Source organism: Apus apus, chromosome 10 (assembly GCF_020740795.1).
Source record: "Apus apus isolate bApuApu2 chromosome 10, bApuApu2.pri.cur, whole genome shotgun sequence".
NCBI lineage: Eukaryota > Metazoa > Chordata > Aves > Apodiformes > Apodidae > Apus > Apus apus.
Window position 1 is genome coordinate 8416378 of NC_067291.1, and position 21185 is coordinate 8437562.

General features: G+C 35.1%; 1 protein-coding gene across 1 annotated transcript in view; it reads right to left on the reverse strand.

Annotated features, from left to right (window-relative positions):
* The window catches only part of UNC13C (unc-13 homolog C), a 116692-nt gene that overhangs the window by 25571 nt on the left and 69936 nt on the right, over positions 1 to 21185 (reverse strand). Inside the window, exons 17-20 of the mRNA XM_051628273.1 lie at positions 19523 to 19656; positions 11174 to 11259; positions 1247 to 1373; positions 172 to 268 (exon numbers count right to left, since the gene is read on the reverse strand). Coding sequence (XP_051484233.1) covers positions 172 to 268; positions 1247 to 1373; positions 11174 to 11259; positions 19523 to 19656 — 444 coding nt within the window. The remainder of the gene's footprint in view (positions 1 to 171; positions 269 to 1246; positions 1374 to 11173; positions 11260 to 19522; positions 19657 to 21185) is intronic.

Consider the following 21185-nt stretch of genomic DNA (forward strand, 5'->3'; position numbering starts at 1 on the left):
AATTAGAGAAAATCTTTGTCCATAAGGTTCTCTCCAAGAACCATTACTGGCTGTGTATCTTGTGATGTCTACCAAGGATACTGTGGGACACCAAATATACTTCTGGTTTTGCAATACTAAGTTACTCTGTTATTACATTCATTATTTTTTCTTTTAAAAGTAAAGGCTCACCCCATCTTTTTTGTCTCTTTCTAGTGCTCCATGAAGAAATTCCATTGAGACATCCTCATTTTCATCCAGCCACTGAATGACAAATGGTTCAAACCACCTGAAAATTAAAAGCAATTTTGTAAAGTAAGTACACTTCATGAAGAGGAGAGATGCCATATGACCCAGCAGTTTGGCATCTTGTGTCTTCACATCTTTTCTAGTTGCTAAAAAGTCTATAATCCTTGAAACTTTTTAATCGCCAAAGACACTGTGGCTACCAAAAGGTCTTTCAGGCTTCAGCTTCACAGTATTCTAACTGGACTACCCCAGTGATTTAAAATTAGCAGTAGCCATCAGAGAAATGTGCCCATGTTTTGTAGGGAATCATTCTGCACATTTTAAAAATTATTTTGGAATATGTATTTTATCGATATTGATTCTTTAAGATGTATTTTTTATTTGTATGTGTAATAACTTTGACAAAAAAATTCATTAGTAAAACATCAGATGTGTTTAATTTTTCTTTAGTTTACTTAAAAAAAGCAAACAAAAAACTTCAAGCAATAACGGGCCTCAAACCGTCTCAGCAAATCAGCAGCCTTGCAAAAGATTAAGGAATGAGAAAAAGAACAGCTCATATGAAAGGACAGGATTGAAAGCATCAGTTGTGGGAGGAGAGGAGAAAATGAAAACAGCATCTGAGTATTAACCCAATGCACTAAGAAAAATTTCAGTAGTATTTCCCATTAGCATTGTGTCTTTAGCCAGAAATGAATATGAAACAAATTCAGGGACCTATAGTGAACACTGCTCCGGTTGCCACATTTTTAAACCTTCCTCAGGCATTTTCTGACCAAAATATTTTGTCATCTATGAAAAGCTGCAATTACAAGAGTTGGATAGAGTCCTATGAAATAGCTAATAGCACTTGTAATATCGGAACTATTTCATTTGGTAGAATGGAGAGCTAAACAGAAGGTAACGCAAAAAATGAAGCGTTAGTCCTATGCACCCTCAGGTCTTGCATGAACTTGAGCATACTTGAACAAAGTCAACCTTGCACCAAGCCAAAACACCAAGCCTTTAGACTACTTACAGAGAGTATTCAGGCACTGCATCCTTGAAAGCAGAGAGTTCTCGCACATATTCATTATAAAACCATTTCACTTTGAAGTGCAAATTCATATAGTCTGTGCTTTTGCATAACCTCTGCTTCTCATGCTCTGCAATAGAATGATTTAAAATAAAAACAGTTAATAGCATTCTAACAGCAAATACCATTCTTGTGCTCAATGCACTGGTGACATAATAATACAGCACTTGTATTCTAAAGGACAACTGGTTTGACTTTTTTAGAGACAGTAGTACTCACAGTTTCAATATTCAGGTTCTGAGTACCCTTAGGAAAAACAAAACAAAGCAAAGCCCAGACCATAAGTTGGACTTTTCAACTTTCTTCACTGCAGTGAGGAGACCCACAAACATGCTGGTTTTTCTCTTGTTGTTACAAGAGTTAAGAACCTGTGTCAGGTGTCCAGCTGGACAACTATAGCTGTATAGTAGCCTAATGAAGTAACAGCTATAAATGCTTGCCCTATTTACATTTGTGAAGCCTACATTAGTAGATGGGCTGCATTTATCACATAGAGTTACGAAAAAGAAGACAACCCTACAGCTGAACAACCTTCTGAGTTATACATGGCAGAAGCAGAAAAGCTGGCTTAAGTGTTTTTGCAGTTTTTCAAACAGGCTTCTCCATCTTCTCAGAGTCCTCCAGTTTTCAACATAATGGATATGCAGATGATCATGGATGGCAGGAGTTATGGAGCCACCTATAACCACTTTCTGCATGTTTAAAGTCTGATTTAATTGGTTTGGAACAAATGTCCATCTTCCTCCCAGGAATATGATCCTTCTTTTAACTCATCCCCAGTGCTTTGCAGTCTTACCCATCCAGCCACCACAAGCCCTGGACAGCCCCATTCTTTCACTCCATTAGCTAACAGGCACTGCATCCTTGCTCAAATCCTTCATTTCCTTCTCCCACAGTAGGAAATCATGGATCCACAAATCTTGGGCAGAGTAATCCTTCCTTCATTTACTGCTCACAGCTTTCTGAATCTGCACAGGTCTCATCTGTTTGAGGTGTCATGACATTTGCACTTTCTTCTTTAAGCAAAAGACTGATCTCCCATCTCCCTTAAAAAAAATGACCTACTACATATGTTTGGCAGGAATAACATTCTTGTGTAAACAGTATGTCAAACCTCCTTTTTGCCTCTGCTGCTTGCATCATAACAGCACCACACAATTTTTCAAAAAGATATCTTTGGATGTGAACCTGATTTGATATAGCAGTGAGAACATCACATTCTCTGTCACACACACCCATCAACACACCACTCAGTTCTCTCTTTCAGATTTGACCAGGTACATTAACAGGAAATTTTTAGTTTTATTATTATGCCAAATCAGCACCCTAGTAATACTACCATGCCATGCAAGTAATAAGTGTTTCAGAAGCATATTATTATGCAGTGAACTACTAAGTTTTGTGGAAAACAGCTTACCAAGTGCATCTGTGGGCTCTTACTGCTTTTTTAGCACTATGTTAACATTTTTACTTACAGTGCTTTTTCATACCACTCCAGAGAAAAAAACAGTAAATCAGGTTCTGCCTAAATATTGCAATTGTTCATGCTCAATTACTACCTCAGAGTACTACAAATTCTCCCCATCATAATATCAGGTAGCCTTAAACAGAACCACAGAGAGAAAAATTCATGCATACTCTCACAGTTCTTACTTTCTACAGACCTTTATCTTATTTTTTTTATTCTGGTATGAGCTTTTCCATGATCTATTATTGTAGACAGCTAGATAACCAAATGTTTGCTCAATAAAAGGTAGTTTTTACAAGTGACATAAGCCTTTGCTTGATAATAGCTATCCTATTGCTATCAAATTCACTGCACATCTACTGCTTCAGTCTCTGTTAAGAAAACCCAGTCTTATATTGTATCCCAATAGAGTGGAATTTCTGAAGTGAATAGCATTTTTTCATTCAAGCATTGCATGAGTAGGTTATTATATTATACAATGCAGCTTAAGAATGTTTGCTATAGTAACACATACCTAGTAAATGCTTATTTCAGTTTTAGAAATGAGCTGCTGCCAATGATGGGCAAACTCGTGAAGAAGGGTAAAACTTGTACAATACCATTCATTTTTATTTTCTCTTTTAAGCTAAGATCTAAAATATAACACATTAGAAGCAAACACAAAGATAATTCATCAATAATTGAGGTTTATCTCCAGGTTATCGTACCTTGGAAAGAATATTTCAGAAGTCTCCTAGGTTATGACTTGTCACTACATGTAAGAGAAAAATGCATCCTCAATTCCTAATATTAACCTAAGAGAACATCAGGAAATACTTCACAGAATCTACAAAGTCACTTTGTATCCATGCACATTGCCTCTTCAGTTTATATAAACCAAAGAACAAAGAAAGTCCATATGAGTCAAGACAACTTCAACAGAATTATATTAGATGGGTTTATCCACAGTAGCCATGAATTTCAGCTAGAAAGCACAGGAACATCACTGTAGGCATTCTAAATTTAGATGGGGACCCATAAATTGCTTTCTTAATATTGCTGCAAAATACAACCCCTTCTAAGAAAGTCCACTCCTGCTTTGCAAAAATATTGTACTACTGAGTCAGCCATTAACTAACCTGCCAACTGCATGGAGAGCAAATGTGCTCAGCAGAGATGATGACAGAAATACCAGACCTTTCTCAGAATTTATTCTAGATAAACAGAATCTCCAGTATAGTTAATCTAATATTATTAATATTATTTTTTTAACGTCCTGCTACTTTTATGAAATGTTCCTGCAGTGCAGCAATTTAATAAGCATCTGTTAATTTAGTGAATTTCATAGAGAGGACATTTGCATTTCCCACTACAGATAAAGGCACATTATTCTATATTAGCATACCATGAATCAATGAAAAGATGCTGATAAGATTTCTGTAATCTGTCTGTACACAGCACTTTACCTGCTTTTATCTATTGCAGTCCCAATAAGAGCATCTTTTTTACAGTATTGGTTTTACTGTGGGTTATTAAAAAAATATCTCCTTAGTGCTAATGCTCTAATGCTTATATGTTTACCACAGCTTTGCCACAATACATGCTGTAACTGCAAGTACAATTAAAACTGTATAAAGAGCTGCTCCAGTTGTACAAATTACAAATACAGTAACACCTTTAAGACTTCCAGTAAGCAACAGCACTGAGATTAACAAAAAAAAAAATGAAAAAAATAAAGTTCAGGTGCTGTTTGTGTAACCAAAAAATAAAGGAGATTAAAAAAAAAAAGACTATTATGTGGAATGCATTAATATATGCATACATGTTTAGTGTATGATGAAATCAGCCACTGACCTGGTGACACCGTATCTAACAAATATCTATATGCAGGTAATTATTCTTCTCCAGAAAAATATGTAAAGAGACACTGTGCTAAGGACTATGATCCAAGGCTTTCCTCACAGGCCTGTAGCCAAACAGTAATACTTTGGAATCATCTTTGGGCTCTTGCTCATTTTCCCAGCAATTGCTAAAGAAAGTTGAGATTTTCTAAAGGCAGCAAACAAACAGGAATTGCAATACAGCTATTCTGTTTTGGTCTGATGTTTGTAGCATCATCGTGTGTTGTTGATAAAGTCATAATAATGACTTATGCAGAAACATTAACATGACACAAAAGACACAATGACACTAAAACTGGAATAGGATCCTGTTCACTACAGAAACCTTTCTCCTTTTTAACCTTGATGAAATAACATCACTCTGATGTAATAAAAAATATAATAAATTTAATAAAAATATAATAAATATAATGAAAATATGTTAGATGCTAAAAAGGACAAAAAGGTAATTAACAGCCTTCATAAAGATGAACATTTTAAATGTTTAGGTAATCAATTTGATATTTTGATCAACTCTAATTTTCCATTATTTCAGTACAAGAGCTTAGAGCCAATTTTTTTTTCCACAGTAGTTTTCTAGCCACTGCTTTTTATAACAACGTACAGTTAAACTGCTTGAAGGATTCTAATGAAGCAGTTTTACAGAATATTGAATTTTTTTATAAGCAAGAACCACAAGAAGGAAATTCGTCTGTAAAAATGAACAAATTGACTAGGTGTACATAAATATGTATGAATATCTATCAAAAAAAGCTTGTCCAGTTTCTAGGCTTTAAAGGTACTTTTTCAAAGATGAACAACTGCTACAAAGAGTATTTATGTGTAGCAAATTAATTATATCACAACCATTCGGTTTGATTGTTACACACAAGCTGTGGCACTGCAGTTTATTCAAATGGAATTGATTGAGACTAAGCATAAAGGAATTGTGTTTGGGTTAACTGCAAACTTTCCCATAAAAAATCAGATACTGTATTCAACCATTGTGACATAATTCCCTATTAGCTGCAATATTTACTTGCCAAGCATTCTAGAGACTACCAGCTGCATATTTTGTTTACTTTCAGAACTGCTGCTACAGAAAACTTGCTATTTCCAACTTTTCAGTCATAAAATTGGGAAGTATATGCATGGCACAAACTGAGTATGGCTAGTGGAAGAGTAGCTCTTGATGAAATTCTGTGAGGAATGATATTGATTGAGAATGAACTGGTATTCCTCCCTCTGACTCACTGTGGAGACATGACACCAGTATGATGCACCTGTGCCACGGGACTTGATCTCAACATGATTTCCCTACAGTGCAGCAGCTGCTTGCTGTGTTATTGCCTCTTTCAGTGTGAGTATTATTATGCTTACAGTGCTCTACACTTAATCTCTGTACTGCTGAAGTGAACTGGAAGACTCTAATGGAATATAACATCATTGGATCAGGCCACAAATGAAGAAAAACAAACTCAATGTTCATAACCGATTTACAAGGAAACTTTACATTCTACTAGACATCTCATTCTTTGGTTCTTGTATTTTGCTAAAGGCAATGAAGCCACTGGTTATTAACTGAAATTCAGAGCAGGACACAACTAATTGGTAATTATGCATAACATACATTGATTTTGATAGTGTTAAACACTATTAGTTTTTTTCTGAAGGAGCTCTTTGTCAAGATTAATATAATAAACTGAAAAACGTTACCTCCTTTTGTGGAGCTACTTACAACTGATTTACAGCTGAAAAACAATCTATTTCTCCTTTTAAAAATAAGTTGTATATTTTATAAAAGACTTCCATGTATTCAATCTTTTCTCTGCATGCACTTGAAAATTTTCATCAAAATATCTCTTAACACAAACACAATGGATTACACCTTGAACATATCTGTGTGGTGATTAAGCTGTGCTACTCACATTTTACAAATGCAAACTGGGGTATGGGGAGATCAAGTGAATTTACTGAGGGAACATACATTAATTATGAAAGGCAGTGTAGATCTTTTTCAAAGATTTCTTACCCAGAGTCATATATCCTTACTGAGCAGAAACCAAGGAAGGAAGGCAAACTGTCTCATTCTGAATTGAAAGAAAAAATGGATTTACTGTTCTTCTTTGTCTTCTTGCCTGCAGTGGAAGTGAGCTAATCAATCACTGACCTAGTGCAGTGCCCTTTAAAAGATGATATGAAATTGCTCTTTTTAATCAAGGGGGAGCTCTCCAAGGGAGAGAAGGCCATTTGCTCAGAGCTCTCTGCTTTACTTCATGTTTCTCAGCAGGTACAGATGAGTTCAAGGCCACCTGCTTAGCACCCAAACAGGCAGAGCTGTACATGACTTCCTGGGAGAGGAAAACTGCTCAGGGGAGCTTCAAGGGCAGCAAATCCCAATGTTACATACAATCTAAGAGTTGCAACATGTAGTATCATAAGGGATGTATGAATCTGCTGCAAAGAACCCTGTTTTTCTGCTATAAAACATTGCACTTGCCATTTTTTTACCTTCTGTGTTATATTGTCTGAACATTTGAAATGACTGCAGGCAAATTACTTTTGGTGTCTTCCTAACATTACTGAATTGCAATTTTACTCCTTGTTGAAAATTAGGTTATTAGTCTAATCAATTAATTACTACTTCATGGCCAAATACTTCCAGATAAGTGGATGAGTGTATCACCAATAGGACACTCAAGATGCAAGACATGCAGCTTGATTAAGCACAAGCTTCTTGTGTTCTGTTTGCAAGTAAGACAAATGCTGGTACAGCAAATAATACCAACCTCAGTATAGCTTTTACCCTTCAATATCATATTTGAGTGAAATTTATGTATTATCAAAGCTAAAGAGGATGAATAATTTTCAAAAAAGGGAGACAAAATTCTGTTGTTGGATATACAGGGCTACTATTGGTTACAGGGCTACGAAGGTGATCAGAGGTCAGGAGCACCTAATCTACAAAGACAGGCTGAGGGACTTGGGGCTGTTCAGCCTGGAAAAGAGAAGACTCGGGGGAGACCTTAGAGCACCTTCCAGTACCTAAAGGTGCTACAGGAAAGCTGGGGAGGGACTTTTTACAAGAGCATGGAGTGATAATAGAAGGGGTAATGGCTTTAAACTGCAAGAGGGGAGATTTAAATTAGACATTAGAAAGAAACTTATTAGTTAAATTAGACATTAGAAGTGTGGGGGTGGTGAGACACTGGGACAGGTTGCCCAGGGAATTTGTGGAAGGTATGAATTGAGCAGAAAATATGGTCCATCCTATCTGATATGACATCTATGATGATGATCAAAGCCAGGGTTCTGAATAATATGATGGAATTTTCAAATACTTTGTACTTAAGTTTCAACATTTATCCTAAGTAATCACATAATTAGGAAGTAATAGAAGAGGAAAAGTAACGCTGGTATATTAATCCAGTTTACATTGATTTTGGCTTTCATAAATCTCTACTAAGTATAACAAATTGCAAAATAAAGAAAAAATATACACACTTCTTGGAAACCACTGCTTCTCAGAAAATGTTATTACATAATTAAATGCTATATTGTAATGTCTGGATTTGGGAGGAAAAAGAGAATTAAATCAATATAGGCAGCCTTAATTGTATTTGGTCTTAACTGCTGCATACTCAGCTTTGAGTCTTCAGTGTTATTTTTATGACAGGCTCCTTACATTTATTTATCATTTCATTGTTTAAAAAAAGTTATCTTTCCATGAAAGAAACATTTAGACTTGATTCTCTGCACTTTGGTTTGTCACAAGAGTGCAAAGTGAGCATAAAACATTACCAAATAGGCATGGTAGCATTTTATAAGCAATTAGTAGAATGAAGTACAAAACAGGAATATTCAGGCAACAAGATAAATGTGAGGCTGTGCTTTAATAATTACCTGTCTTGTATCTGGCTCTGCTGTAAAGCAGAAGCAAAGGCAAAACCACAGAGGTGTTCTCTAATTGTTATCCAGCAAATTGCATTTAAGGCTTATTGAAACATCAAGTGGAAGCAAGCAGATTTAATGGATTTATCCTGTTCTCTTGGGGGTGCTGGAACCAGTATCAAATGTTTAGTTTAGAACTAATTTCCCACAAGGGGAAATTTACCTGTGCATAGGAGAAAAAAAGAATTGATATTTTTTTGAAAGTCATGATCCAACGCAGCCATTCACATTTCTTATGTTGTACGATTAACTTTTCCTCAAAAGTTTCCTGTTCTCTTTACAACAAAGAGACAAAGCACAGTGTGATCTGAAGCTGCCTTTTGAGCTATCAGTATGCTCTACTTAGCAAACAGACTGAATTATCTTGCAGCACAGAATTTTTATAGCTCAGTGGCTAAAACACTACAAGCTCAGAGATGTTTCTGTGCAGAGTATTACTATACATTACAAGTTATGAAAGCATGACAATGTAATAGCTTATAGAAATGCTTATTAAGTGCTATCACAACACTGAGTTGCTGAACTTGTTCCCAATTTACAGCCTCTCTAGATATAAAGATGTTCTCACTCAGCTAACCAGAAGTATGTTTTAACACAAAACAGCAGCTTGCATTTGGTCTTCATACTTGTCAGCTCTTTGTAGCTTTTGACTTAATTGATCGCTCTCAAAGGATGATCTCCTGCCTGACATAAGCTTTCTCAAACTCATACCACCTTTGACTGACATGACTATAGAACACCACCTTCAAGTATTAGTTTGAACACCTCTTCTCCTACCCACATTTAAAATTTGATTTCTCATATTGTCTGTTGTCATTCTACATATTATAATCATTGCTCCTGTAATTTCTTCCTTTCTTCCTGTCTTCTGCTGGACTTAGTGTGCAAATTTCACATTCAAATAATATAATTAACAAAGTTACGCAACAGGAGTTGAATAAAATATTTCTTCCACTAATAGCACTTCCAGTAATTAATATTTTCTCTCTCGCTCGCTTTTTTTTTTTTAATCAGAAAAATCTACAATAACATGAGTTCCACTACACTGATATTATCACATTAGACATTCTGGAGCAAATAACCTTGAAATTAATCTTCAATTATTATTTTTTTAATCCTTTGGGCTAATTGAGTGGCACTGTTGTTTAAATCCAACTTCATATTTATTTTAACCACTGGCACACTTGCTCTATAGTTATTAGCAGGCTTGGCTGAAGACAAAGTCTGTATTGTCACCCCAAATCACAAGTAGCTATTTCTGCTACTCTGGAAGTGTAAACTTGGCTAGCACTATAAAGCCTTTCCTTCTCTGAATAACATTTTTTCATAAAAGCAGGAGAAAAAGTTTATTTTGTTTTTAAAGACCAGTGCTCTATAGTTTCTTTCACATCATGTTGAGGTTGCCCATGATATTATAAACTGAACTTACTGCTTTACAAGTGGTTTCTGATGTTCTTTTCCCTTTAGGTTTGTGTTTTGTGGTTTGTTGGTTTGGGGTTTTTCTTGTGTTTTGTTTTGTGGTGTGTGTTTTTTGTTTTATTTGTTTTTTTAATTTTATTATATTTGTTTGTTTGTTTCTGAAGAGAAACTCTGAAAAAGACTGCATTTTATTATGCATGTTATAATGTAAAAATCTAATTTACTGATCAAATTCAGATTTGATTCATTTAGTTTCCAACTCATTGTAGCTATACTCTTGATGGCAGACAGAAACTAAGATCCTCTTGCATTTCTTTCACATTAAAACCTGAATCTGTTTAATGGGTACATAAAATTAGTCAAGTTCAGCTACTGCCATAATTTTTTGTTCTGCAAAAATAAATAGTAGTTAGGGAGATTTTGATGAACTTCTTTTCAAGAATCATGATTTTAATAATTATCTAAAAGTTTGTGTGAATGCTTCTACATGGACTGACAAGATTTCTATTACTAAGTATATTTCCTTAATTCCTTCTCTTCAGCATCTTAAAAAAATTTTCATACAGGTATTTTAAATGGTTTTCTGCATTAACTATATTTTAAATGAGCGAGTTCAAAACCATTAGTTGGCAATTATCTGACAGAGAAAAATGGGTATTTTACCTATGGTTAGAACCACAGTGCTATCTTAAAGAATGAAAGGAAACTGCATTTGATTCTGTTGGAACTAGAATGAATACAACTTGCCTTTTGAACACAAAAAGGTTTACTTACCTGTGTGTATTTTCTCCATAACTTCATTGTGCAAATGCTGCTTATGGGCAAGTCAGCATTTTTTTCAGTGAGTAAGAAAACAGGGAATGCCTACAGTGCTCCCTAGCAAGCATACCTGTGGTTCTTTGGACACAGGTGATTTTGTCAGATTTAGGTAGTAAGAAGTTACAGTAGTCAAGTTTCAATTATTTTGGCTCCTTCTTCCCCAGATAATTTCATACAGTCATGGTGCAATGATTTTCTTCCTTTACAACAGTCAGTTTTCACTAGCCTATGAAGTGTCTTAAAGAGGTATGTCAGAAAAGTATTACCACTCACAGAAATCTGGTGCCAGGTGTGATTTGCAGTTGCAATCAGTTGTTGTGAACTCTAGTGTAATTAATTGTTTGTTCTAATTACCTTCAAGAGCATATTTCATGTCCTGGGCAAACAGAGTCCACATGATTTCAGCACTGATTTTTCCCATGTTCAGCTCTTGAGGAAACCTGCAATCAATCACATTACATCAATTCACCTGCTTCTAGAAATTACACTTACAGCTGCACAGCTGAAAGGCAAATATTTCCCCCAAATAATTCCCCTAGTATGCACTTACTGTATTTTGGATTCTGTACCATCCAATCTTCAAATAAAAACTTCCCTTAGTCTAATGTTAGGGGACTAAGTAATTAGTTGAACGTTACACTAATTTCCTCACACGACATTTAAATCAAGAAACATTCATCTGTCTTGTGGACAACTCCTCAACTTTAGATAAATCAGATAGCTTATGAAAACCCTGAAACAGTGGGATCAGCAGCTACAGGGTTTCCTTAATTCTGTGATTACACCAGAGAATAGTGAAGTTGTCTGTGAAGCTATATTGACCTACACTAGTTAAATCCAATTCATTGTTTTAATACTTTCCCCTTGAAGTATGGCTAAAACAGTAAAGAATATAAAGGGTAAAAAAATGCATAGTTTTGAGTAAAACTTTCAGTTTTGGTCTTATGCCTTAAGTAATCTTTAAAAAACAGTCCTTTTTAGCTTTTTTTTTTTGTATCAAGTGAAAATTTTTGACAACTTTTTTACAGATCCCAGCAGCTTGTTATTCAATGTAAAAGAAAAGCTTTAATCTTTCAGTTACCATCTTCTCCATTAGCTACTAGCAAAAGCTGGCATTTCAGTGACAGACACTGCAAGATTCATGTCAAATTTAAAAGGAGAGCTATTTGTCTGTCTGTGTTGTTTTGGTTTTCAAACTTTATTTTCTTTTTAATTTATTATTTTTTTTTAAAGTCTGTCCCTACTTCAGCTGTGGGACTGACATGAATACGAGCAGTTCTCAGGGCACAGAAGCAGACCAAAGCAGCAAGCACTGCACAGAACCTCTGAGGGTAAAACAGTTTCTACATCTGCTGTGCAGTGAGAGCCACATGAATACACTGGCAGTTCACCATGAGTACATAGAATCATCAAAGACCGCATTCATGAGAAAACACACAGAGCTGTGTGGCTTTTGTCTTGGACTTATGACATCACTTGACACTAGCAAAAATTTGATCTGTAGAATTTTGAACTTTTACTGAAGTATTAAACAAATTCAGAAAATATTATGTAATAATTTTTGTAAGAATGGAAGAAATTACAGAGTCACAGAGTGACATTTTGAAGTTCTTGCTGCCAAACAGAGAACGAGAATGATGTGCAACTTTAAGGTGATAGCAATATAACCTAAGCAATGTATTCTTTCCAGGATTCTTTCCAGGGACATATTTGACCCTGAGCATATCTGCAGAGAAAAAGTAAGTAAATAGCTTCTTAGCCCTGTCACTTTAATATGTAGCAATTGCTAGTTCGGGTCACTGATATGCCTTCATTATGCTAATGGATGCTCAATTACAGAACTTTGAATTAACTCTGTTAACACAAAATTGATTTTTGTTCAAAAGATCAAATGTATTTTAGTTGTAACTCAATTTTTTTACCTCCAGTCTAGTCAGAGTGGTCTTTTTTTTTTATCACTACACTTGAACTTTGGCAGTATTGCTCTGAGGAAGTATTTAAAAATTGATTTAATATTGACATTGTTCTTAGTCCATGATGCAAACCTAAGTCTGACAAAAATGCATTTGTTCGATTAGTGTATGTACGTTTTAACTTGTGAAAACACATGCACACACAAACTACAGTTATCTTTTCACTAGGTTGCTTAAATTACTGTAGTTCTACACAGCATCCTCAATTCATTCCACCTGGCTTCAGTTAGGTACCTAAAGTTGACACCCATGGATATCAACCTCCTTGTCCCTGAAAAATACAAACTCAGTGAGTAACTATCAGCTGAACATACGAGTGATGCCCCTACATCCAATGCCAGTGTGCAGATATTTGCAATTTTATATTACACGGACACACTTTTGTACACAGCGCTGCAGGACTGACTGCCATCCCCAGGCATCCTGCACACACTGTCACCAACAGTGACCTCTTAGATTACTGTGACAAAAATGAACACACAACAGAAAGCCCACTGTGTTTTACTATGAAACTTTCACTTTTCACATGTGATTAATATGCTTTGGGACAGCTATGATACCTGTAGGTGTATTAATGAGAGACTCAAATAGTAGATGTTTAAGTTGTCCGAAGTAGGTTAGTAATGAGGACAGTTAATCCAATCAACATTTTCAGCCAGTGAAATTCATCTAACATACTAATGAACTAAGTACCTAATAAGCCTTTAGATCTCATTGTGTTGTGATAACAGCCATAAAATGCACTTCTCCAAGCACTAACATGCTTGGAAATAACACCCTATACCTTGCCAGGGTTCAGCTAGACTTTAGTTCATGAAAGTTTCCTACAGTTCCCTGATCCAGAAAGTAAAAGTACTTGTTTATCACATTATAATTACAGAACTCTGCCTTCAGCACCATCCCAGCCCCCTCTCCATACACTGCCACTGCCTTTCCAATCTTTGCATTTATGAACAATGCTCACTTATCAGAACTGGTGGTCAGTGGAATCCCACAAGCAAAGTAAACTTCTAGTTTTCAACACTGCCTTTGCAAGCTTGGATATTTGCTACTGCAGCTCTATGCAGCTCAGAAAGGTATTCACAATGCAAACTGTGGCAAACATTGTTTTCACACACTAGAAATAACCATTTCCTATCTGTTCATGGCTTTCTATTACACTGTCATCAATATGAATTGTGTTGACACAAGAAAACAAGCTTTAATCACTCTGCTCTGCATTCCTCAGCCTTTTCACTGATGTATAGCACTTTGGGACAGTACATCTTGAATCAAAAAAGCTGATTAGCCACAGGCTGCTTATTAAAAAAATTACTACTTATAAGCGTATTTCAGAAATAAATAGCTGTTATTTACCATTGTTAAAATTCCCTTCATATACATACTCAGTATAATGTTTCAAAACTACATTGCATGGAGACACTAAAGCTGTATGGTGTAGATGATTTGATCTTAAATTTTTCAAGTATTATTAATTTACAGAGGATTGGACTGAAATTGTCAGAGTGGAATTGATATAGCATTTCTGCATTAATTACTTTTTCTGAATTGGAATGCAAGATTTAAGTAATTTAAATTTTTTTCAACCAATTTCTGCATTTGCTAACATCAAATTCTGGGCTTAGATTTTCCTCTTTGGTATATATTTACAGTTATCCAAGTAATACTTCTTCACCATTTCAGGTACTGATTCTTTTAATAAATATTGTACAAAGTGTACAAGATTAATGGAATACATTATACATTCAAAAGATTTTCTCTGAATGTCAACAAAAAGGAAATAAAGCTAAAACCTGAGTTAAGAAGCATCACAGAATTGGATGGAGTAAAATTTTGTCTGTAATTGAGAAGGCTACAATATGGTGACAACTATTTCAGCCATTAGCTGGCCAGGATAGCAATGGTGACTGTGATACGGTCTTTCTCTAGGCATCCAGCACTGACCACATGTACAGCAGACTGGATGCTGTTTGGAGTGAATGCAGCTATTTTTACCAAATTTTGAACTATTTAAGCTGGAATGGAAATGTGAAGGTCACCTAGCTCAATATTATGTCAGGTTGCTCAGTGCTGAATTCTGGCTACCTCCAAGCATTAAAATGACACAATTTTTCTGTGCAATGTATTTCAATGTTTGACTCCTCCCACTGCGGAACTTGGGTTTGCTATTGTACTGCTAATACAGGTTTTCCCACCTGAAATCTGTGCTCATGCATTTTACTGTGCACTTCTGGAACGGGTTCAGCTCTGTCTTTTCATGACATCTCATTAGGAAGTTCAAGAATGCAATCAGCACTGCCCTCAGCTGTGTCTTCCTCAGGTTGTACAAACTGCTCCCTCAGTTTCCCCTCACACATTATATGTTCCATCCCCCTAGCCTTCTTCATTTTCCTCCATTGTAGTTCTCCAGTTTGACAATGTTTGTCTTACACTGGAGAATCAAAACTGGAAACAGCAACCCAAATGCAGTGTCATAAATATCAATCAGAAGGCAGCAATCTCTTCCCTGAGCTTGTGGGCTGTGGTCTTCCTAATGCAGACCAATATGTTATTATTCAAAACACAACTCACTGCACTAGCAGCTTTATCTCAAGGGTGGCAGGATTTGGTCTCTTCCTAAGGTCTTTAAATTGCTAAAATGGTAGCTGGTATTTTCACAGTACTCTGTTTTGCTTAACATTCCCCTGTTGCAGTAAATTTGTTTAAGTAACAAATGTCATTCATGGTTTATAAGCTCCTTTAAAAAGTCTGAAAAGAGTCAATTAAAAACATCCCTGGAAAAAAAAAATAATCTTTGAGATCTCCATAGATTAAAAAAACCCACAACCAACCAAAATCCAAAATGACCTCCTACTTACTTATTCAAATCAAACAATCACTTACAGATTTTAAATATAAACCCAAAAGAAATCCATTTAAACAGGCATTTTAAGACATGCCAAATTATTCACAAAGGTATCAATTATTCACTTCATTTTAATTTGACAGAATTCTTATGCAAATGTGGGCATACTAAAATACATTTCAAGAAAATGAGTTAAAGCCTTGTAGAACTTCAAATAGGCAATGATTTTATCTACTTTGTTAAACGCAGCATATGGGAAATGGATGCTTCCTTCCTTCTATGTGTACATTTAATTCCAAGTTGTCTGAACTTCCATTCTAAAGCTCATGCTAATTTGCATACTTAAAACAATCAGAGACTGGTGGGTATTAGGCAGCTATCATAATTATGGGTACATTGCAACTATCATAATTGTTGTTGCAGTGCTATTATAGGAGAGAAGCTAACAAAGCTTAACATTTTCCACACCCTAAAGATAAATGGTAACAGCAGCTGATGATTTATTAGAGGGAAGTGATAATATACTGTCAAATTCAAAAAGCCTTTAAGTAAGTGAGGAACTTTTTATTATTTGTATTTTACCACCTTATTTTTAGATGAAAAGACTTTTCCAAACTATTTCAGAATTTGGTCTCTTAGCAGCAAAGTATTAAAAAAAAATTCCCATGCAAACCTCTACATATTATATTATATAATATTTGTAAAAGCCACACAATTTCATATTTCTCAGTGAAGCAAAAAGATAATCAGGAGAAAGCTCTATTAATAGTTTTGTTTCCTCTTGTTACAATTATTTCTGTCTCATAGACCATAATTTTCCTAATTCATCTGTTGTTCTTACAGCAATACTATCAGATCTCAGTTTATTCAAAAGATGGCTACTAAAATAACTTTTCTACCTTACATGACAGTCCCTAGTCTTTAACTCATATGTCAAGCATACAATACTATTCTTGATAAACAGAATACGCTACGTCCTGGTGAGTGAATTCACTGACTTTTGTGCTGTGCATGCAGCAACAGGTTAAATTTCACTATTTGTGGTGTGCTGGTTATGGTCACTGCTTCACTACTTAAAAAACGTTCCATCTGATTTTGGAAAATATGTATTCTAATTAAACAGTGAGCAAAGAGTTAATTTATTCTCACTTTTTGTGCTCCATCCTCCAATTATCCAATAAGTTTTATTTTTAACCAAACAACCTTCCTTTTCCTGAAGAAAATAAAACTGACAAGATAGATACCTTATATAGTCTATATAACTAACCTGGTATTAAAGTGCATGATGCATTGCTACATGAAAAAATGACAGCAGGCCTTGTGAACTTAAAGAATATTTCAACTAAGTACCACGACCACCACAGAGAACTCACTCCCATTACATTCAATTTTTCCTCACTGCCTTTTATTTTCTTTAGCAATGTTTAATCTATCTTGACTTTTTAAATTTTAAGATAGTGTTCCAACATCTTAAACTTTGCAAATTCTGCTGTCTCTCAGTGTATATATACACTGGAGATTCGTGGAGTGCTGGGAAGCCCTAGATTTGCTTGTGAATTAGGTTCCCATCACATTTTACATTTAACTAGGAGAATGAGAATCTTACAACTTAAATACCAGACTTCATGTTCTTCCTTCAAACTTGTCAAGTTTCTTATGTCACATAAGATCTGCAGGTTGCCTACACAACTGCCACTGAATAGTCCGGTATGGTCTTTCAGATCCTGCAATGCTTGCTGAGGCAATCATGTCATGTTTCATCTGGATTCATCATTGGAAACAGCTCTATCACTGTATCTTTTTTGCCTCCAAGGTAGATACAAAAATAGGGTTTCCAAAACTGGTTGAGGAAAAAAATTCTGAGCATTGTGAAAACTCCTATCAGAATGCTTGGAGATCTCCCGGGAATCTTAAGTAACCTCATTTCTACAATGGGATTCAAATGAATGTAGGCATGAATAATCTGCTGAGACTGCATGACCATGTATTTCTGGTAAGGAGTGATATTTTTGCAATATTCTTATGCACTCAGCTTATATTTGCCTTTCATGCATTCTCTTTTCTGGGGTAATCAAGGGGGAAGAGGCTGTCTGTCATCTTTCTCAAAAGTTTTTATCTGATGTTTCTGTGTTAGAAGAAGCTTTTCTCTATTAAAAAAAAAAAAAAGAAAAAAAAGAAAAAGAAAGAAAAAAAGTATCCAAAGCAAATCTTAACAGATTTTCAAATTTTTCCACCTGCAGCCTCTTCATCTCCTGCTCCTGATGTCTCCTGTTTCTCAAAGATATTTTATTCTGTGTGTTCACCTTTCCACTTCCAAAACAACAGTGAAAATAGGAGAACTCATATACACAAACTCTGTCCCTTAATCTGTCCCAACTCCTTCCACTCCTGATTCTCTTTTCATACCTTAAGCAGTCACTCAGCTGTACTTCAGGGAATGTCCTAATCCCCTCAGAGGAACTATGTTCTTTATCCCTTGCCTTTCTCTGTGACTTTTGTATAAAAATATGGCTAGTACACTTTTTAGGATTATCAATCCCCAATAACTTTTGTTTAAATTGAAGACTGAAATGAGACTCATGTATGTATTTGTTCCAGTCAGATACTTTGTAATAAGTATATTTATTATGCAGACAGCCAGACAAATAATTGAGTTCTCCTTAACAGGGGAATTTCACACTTAATTGTATAAAAGGAGTAAACCCTCTGTAGGGTAAGAAGCTTGTCCTTAATAAGGTCAGGAAATGCACTTAATAAGTGCAGGAAATGAATGAGCAAAGACATGTTTATTATGAGACACTGAAATATCTTTCAACTTCTGTTTATCACCAGGAGGTTCCTTATAATGTAATTATACTGTTGGTCCTTTAAAGTATGGTACCTTTTATCAACAGACAAGCACACCTCCACATGCAGAGTGCCTTTCAGTATCTACCCTATATTGGCTGAAAGAAACAGACTTGTTCTTACTTCCATTCAGGCCATTCCATTGAATGCCATTGCACCTCTACTAAGTATTTAGCTATAATACGGATATAAGTTTAAATTTTAACTTTTGCATAAGTCATCACAGCTAGACTATGCCCAGATTATCTAGAATCTCTGTAAAATATGTAAAAGAGCTCATTTTTTTCCCAAGGCCCTCATCACGTCACATTTCTATTATTATGACATTTGTTTCTCCAGCCTTAAAATGTGAAATAGGTTCTTTGGCACTCCTTTCATTTTTAAAACCCAGCACTCAATCTCCTCCTGTGCTTATCAATTGGCTCCCTCTTCTCTACTAGTGTATAAATTATCCAACTTGTACTGGTTAGTGGTTGCGCCTCCCTCATCTGTTACATCTTCAATTCTGAGAAGTCAATTTCCATCTCTAATAAATCCAGGGTATTGCTCTCCATTTTATAAATTTTCAAGTCAGCCTGGCTAGACTCTTTCTCTAGTCAGTCAAATGTTTGGAAAGCGCATTTTAAAAAAGTTCATTATTCTTTCACAACTGCATCCCTAAAACTCTATTATAATTCCTTAAAATGTTTCAGCATTATTTGAACACCTCGTGTGCCAAGATATCATCATAACATCAATATCATCCCACTGAAATTTCACTTCTGTCTATCCATTTAGTTCTCTTGCATAATATTTTCCTATTTAACTTTTTGGGATGGTTCCTATATCACATGGCTTTAGTGTCCTTAAAACAAAAATTTCTCTTTCCATGATTAGAGCACTAAACCTTTATCAAACTACGTCAATGTTATCTTCTGTAATCTTAAAAATCTCTAACTAGATTGTTCTTAAAATACAACTACTGATTCAGGTGTATTTCCTGTCATTATTTTAATAAGTCCATGATTCTTAATTTCTATGGGAAAAGTAATTACTTACTGGTTCAAGACAGGTGTATATGCTGTTTTATCTTCATCTATAATGGTGACCATCAGAGTAATAAGCTGTGCCCAGAAATCCAAATTCTTCATTGTTGGTCCCTGTTCTTCTTTAGGAACTTCTTGTTTCTTACTCTGTAAAAAAAAATAATTAAAAAATTGAATATATTTTACATTAGAGAAATTAGAAAAAAATATTATGAGATATTCACCTACAAATTATTACTTGGTTCAAAAGAGTGGAATCTTCAGAGATTTCAGACAAAGACTGTCTATCAAAGTTAAAGCAGACTGTATGGCAGACTGTACCTAGCTGTGGACATCTATCAAAACACAAAGAGTGAAAATACAGTCAGGTCAGCCAAGATGATCAATAGAGATTTGATTTTTTGCACATGTTCAGACTTCAATTAAATGAATTCTTAATTTATTTGTTGTGCTGAAATTGAATGCAGGTAAAACTGTCTACTGAGGCAGAACTTTTATACCCTGCACAATAAATACTGAACAAATCAACAATAAGGAACATTTATTGGTTTGCTGTGTTTTTTGTTTCTTTTGTTTTGTTGTTGTCTGATTTTTAAATTTTTTTTTAATTTTTATTTATTTTTATTTTATTATATGCTTCAGTTATTGGGCCTAACAGATGCTCTGCTCTTCACTCCACATGAACTGGTTAGATTTCCATTTATTTTTTTAATAGCCAAAATTAAAAAGGCTACTGGCCAAAGTATCCTGCACAGAGATTTTCCAGGAACTGACAGACTGACTGGCAGAACCACAAAGTGTATGTTTAAGAGAGGAGGAAGAAAACACCACAAAATAATCCCTTGACACAGGAAACTACTGGGAAGATAGGAGTATCCAAAAGACAGGCTTGTGAGGGTGTTGCTTTGCCCCTAGTCTGTTATTTGATTCCTTTTTTTATCCAGGGAAATGGGATTTTTATATACAGCTTTTAAATAAAGAGGACTCCAACTAGTTTGACGTCCAAAGAAAAGAACCTGAGAGGTCCCATTACATTTTTGTAATAATCACGAGGAAGGACATGACACAGATAATTTGGATTACCAATATGACTCTCCAGCCACCAAGTAAAAGTTGGTAAGTAAAGCAGTGGTTTTTATTCCTTTTGACTAGAGGCTTGCCTTTGCACCTTTTAATATAAATATATATTAATATTGACCACTTACAATCCTTTATTGAGAATTTTATATTTTTAAATCTCACTCAAATGTGCATTTACAGCTAGATTTTGTCTCTACAGTTTTGATTTATTAATTTTTAGTCTACAGTTTCCTAGACAAAAAGTATTTTTCAGTTCTTTGCTTGACAGAAGGATCAGATTCCTTATCAATATCAAATAAATAAGTTAATTGCAGAGAACCAAGTAAGAAAAGAAAACTTTATCTCTGTATGGACACAAACACACATAAATACAACTTCTGCCACATAGAGGTATGTCTGCACATACTGGGTCTCTGCCACACAGCTGGCAGAGGTAGAAAGGGTTTTTTTTTCACTCAATTAGTAAGTCAGAGAAAATAAAGATGTCTATTATCTTGCAGGTTTAAACATACATTCCCTATACTTCTCATTGTAGTTCAAACATGACCACTTCAACAAACCCTTTATCTCTTTGAATAGATATGACACTATATTAG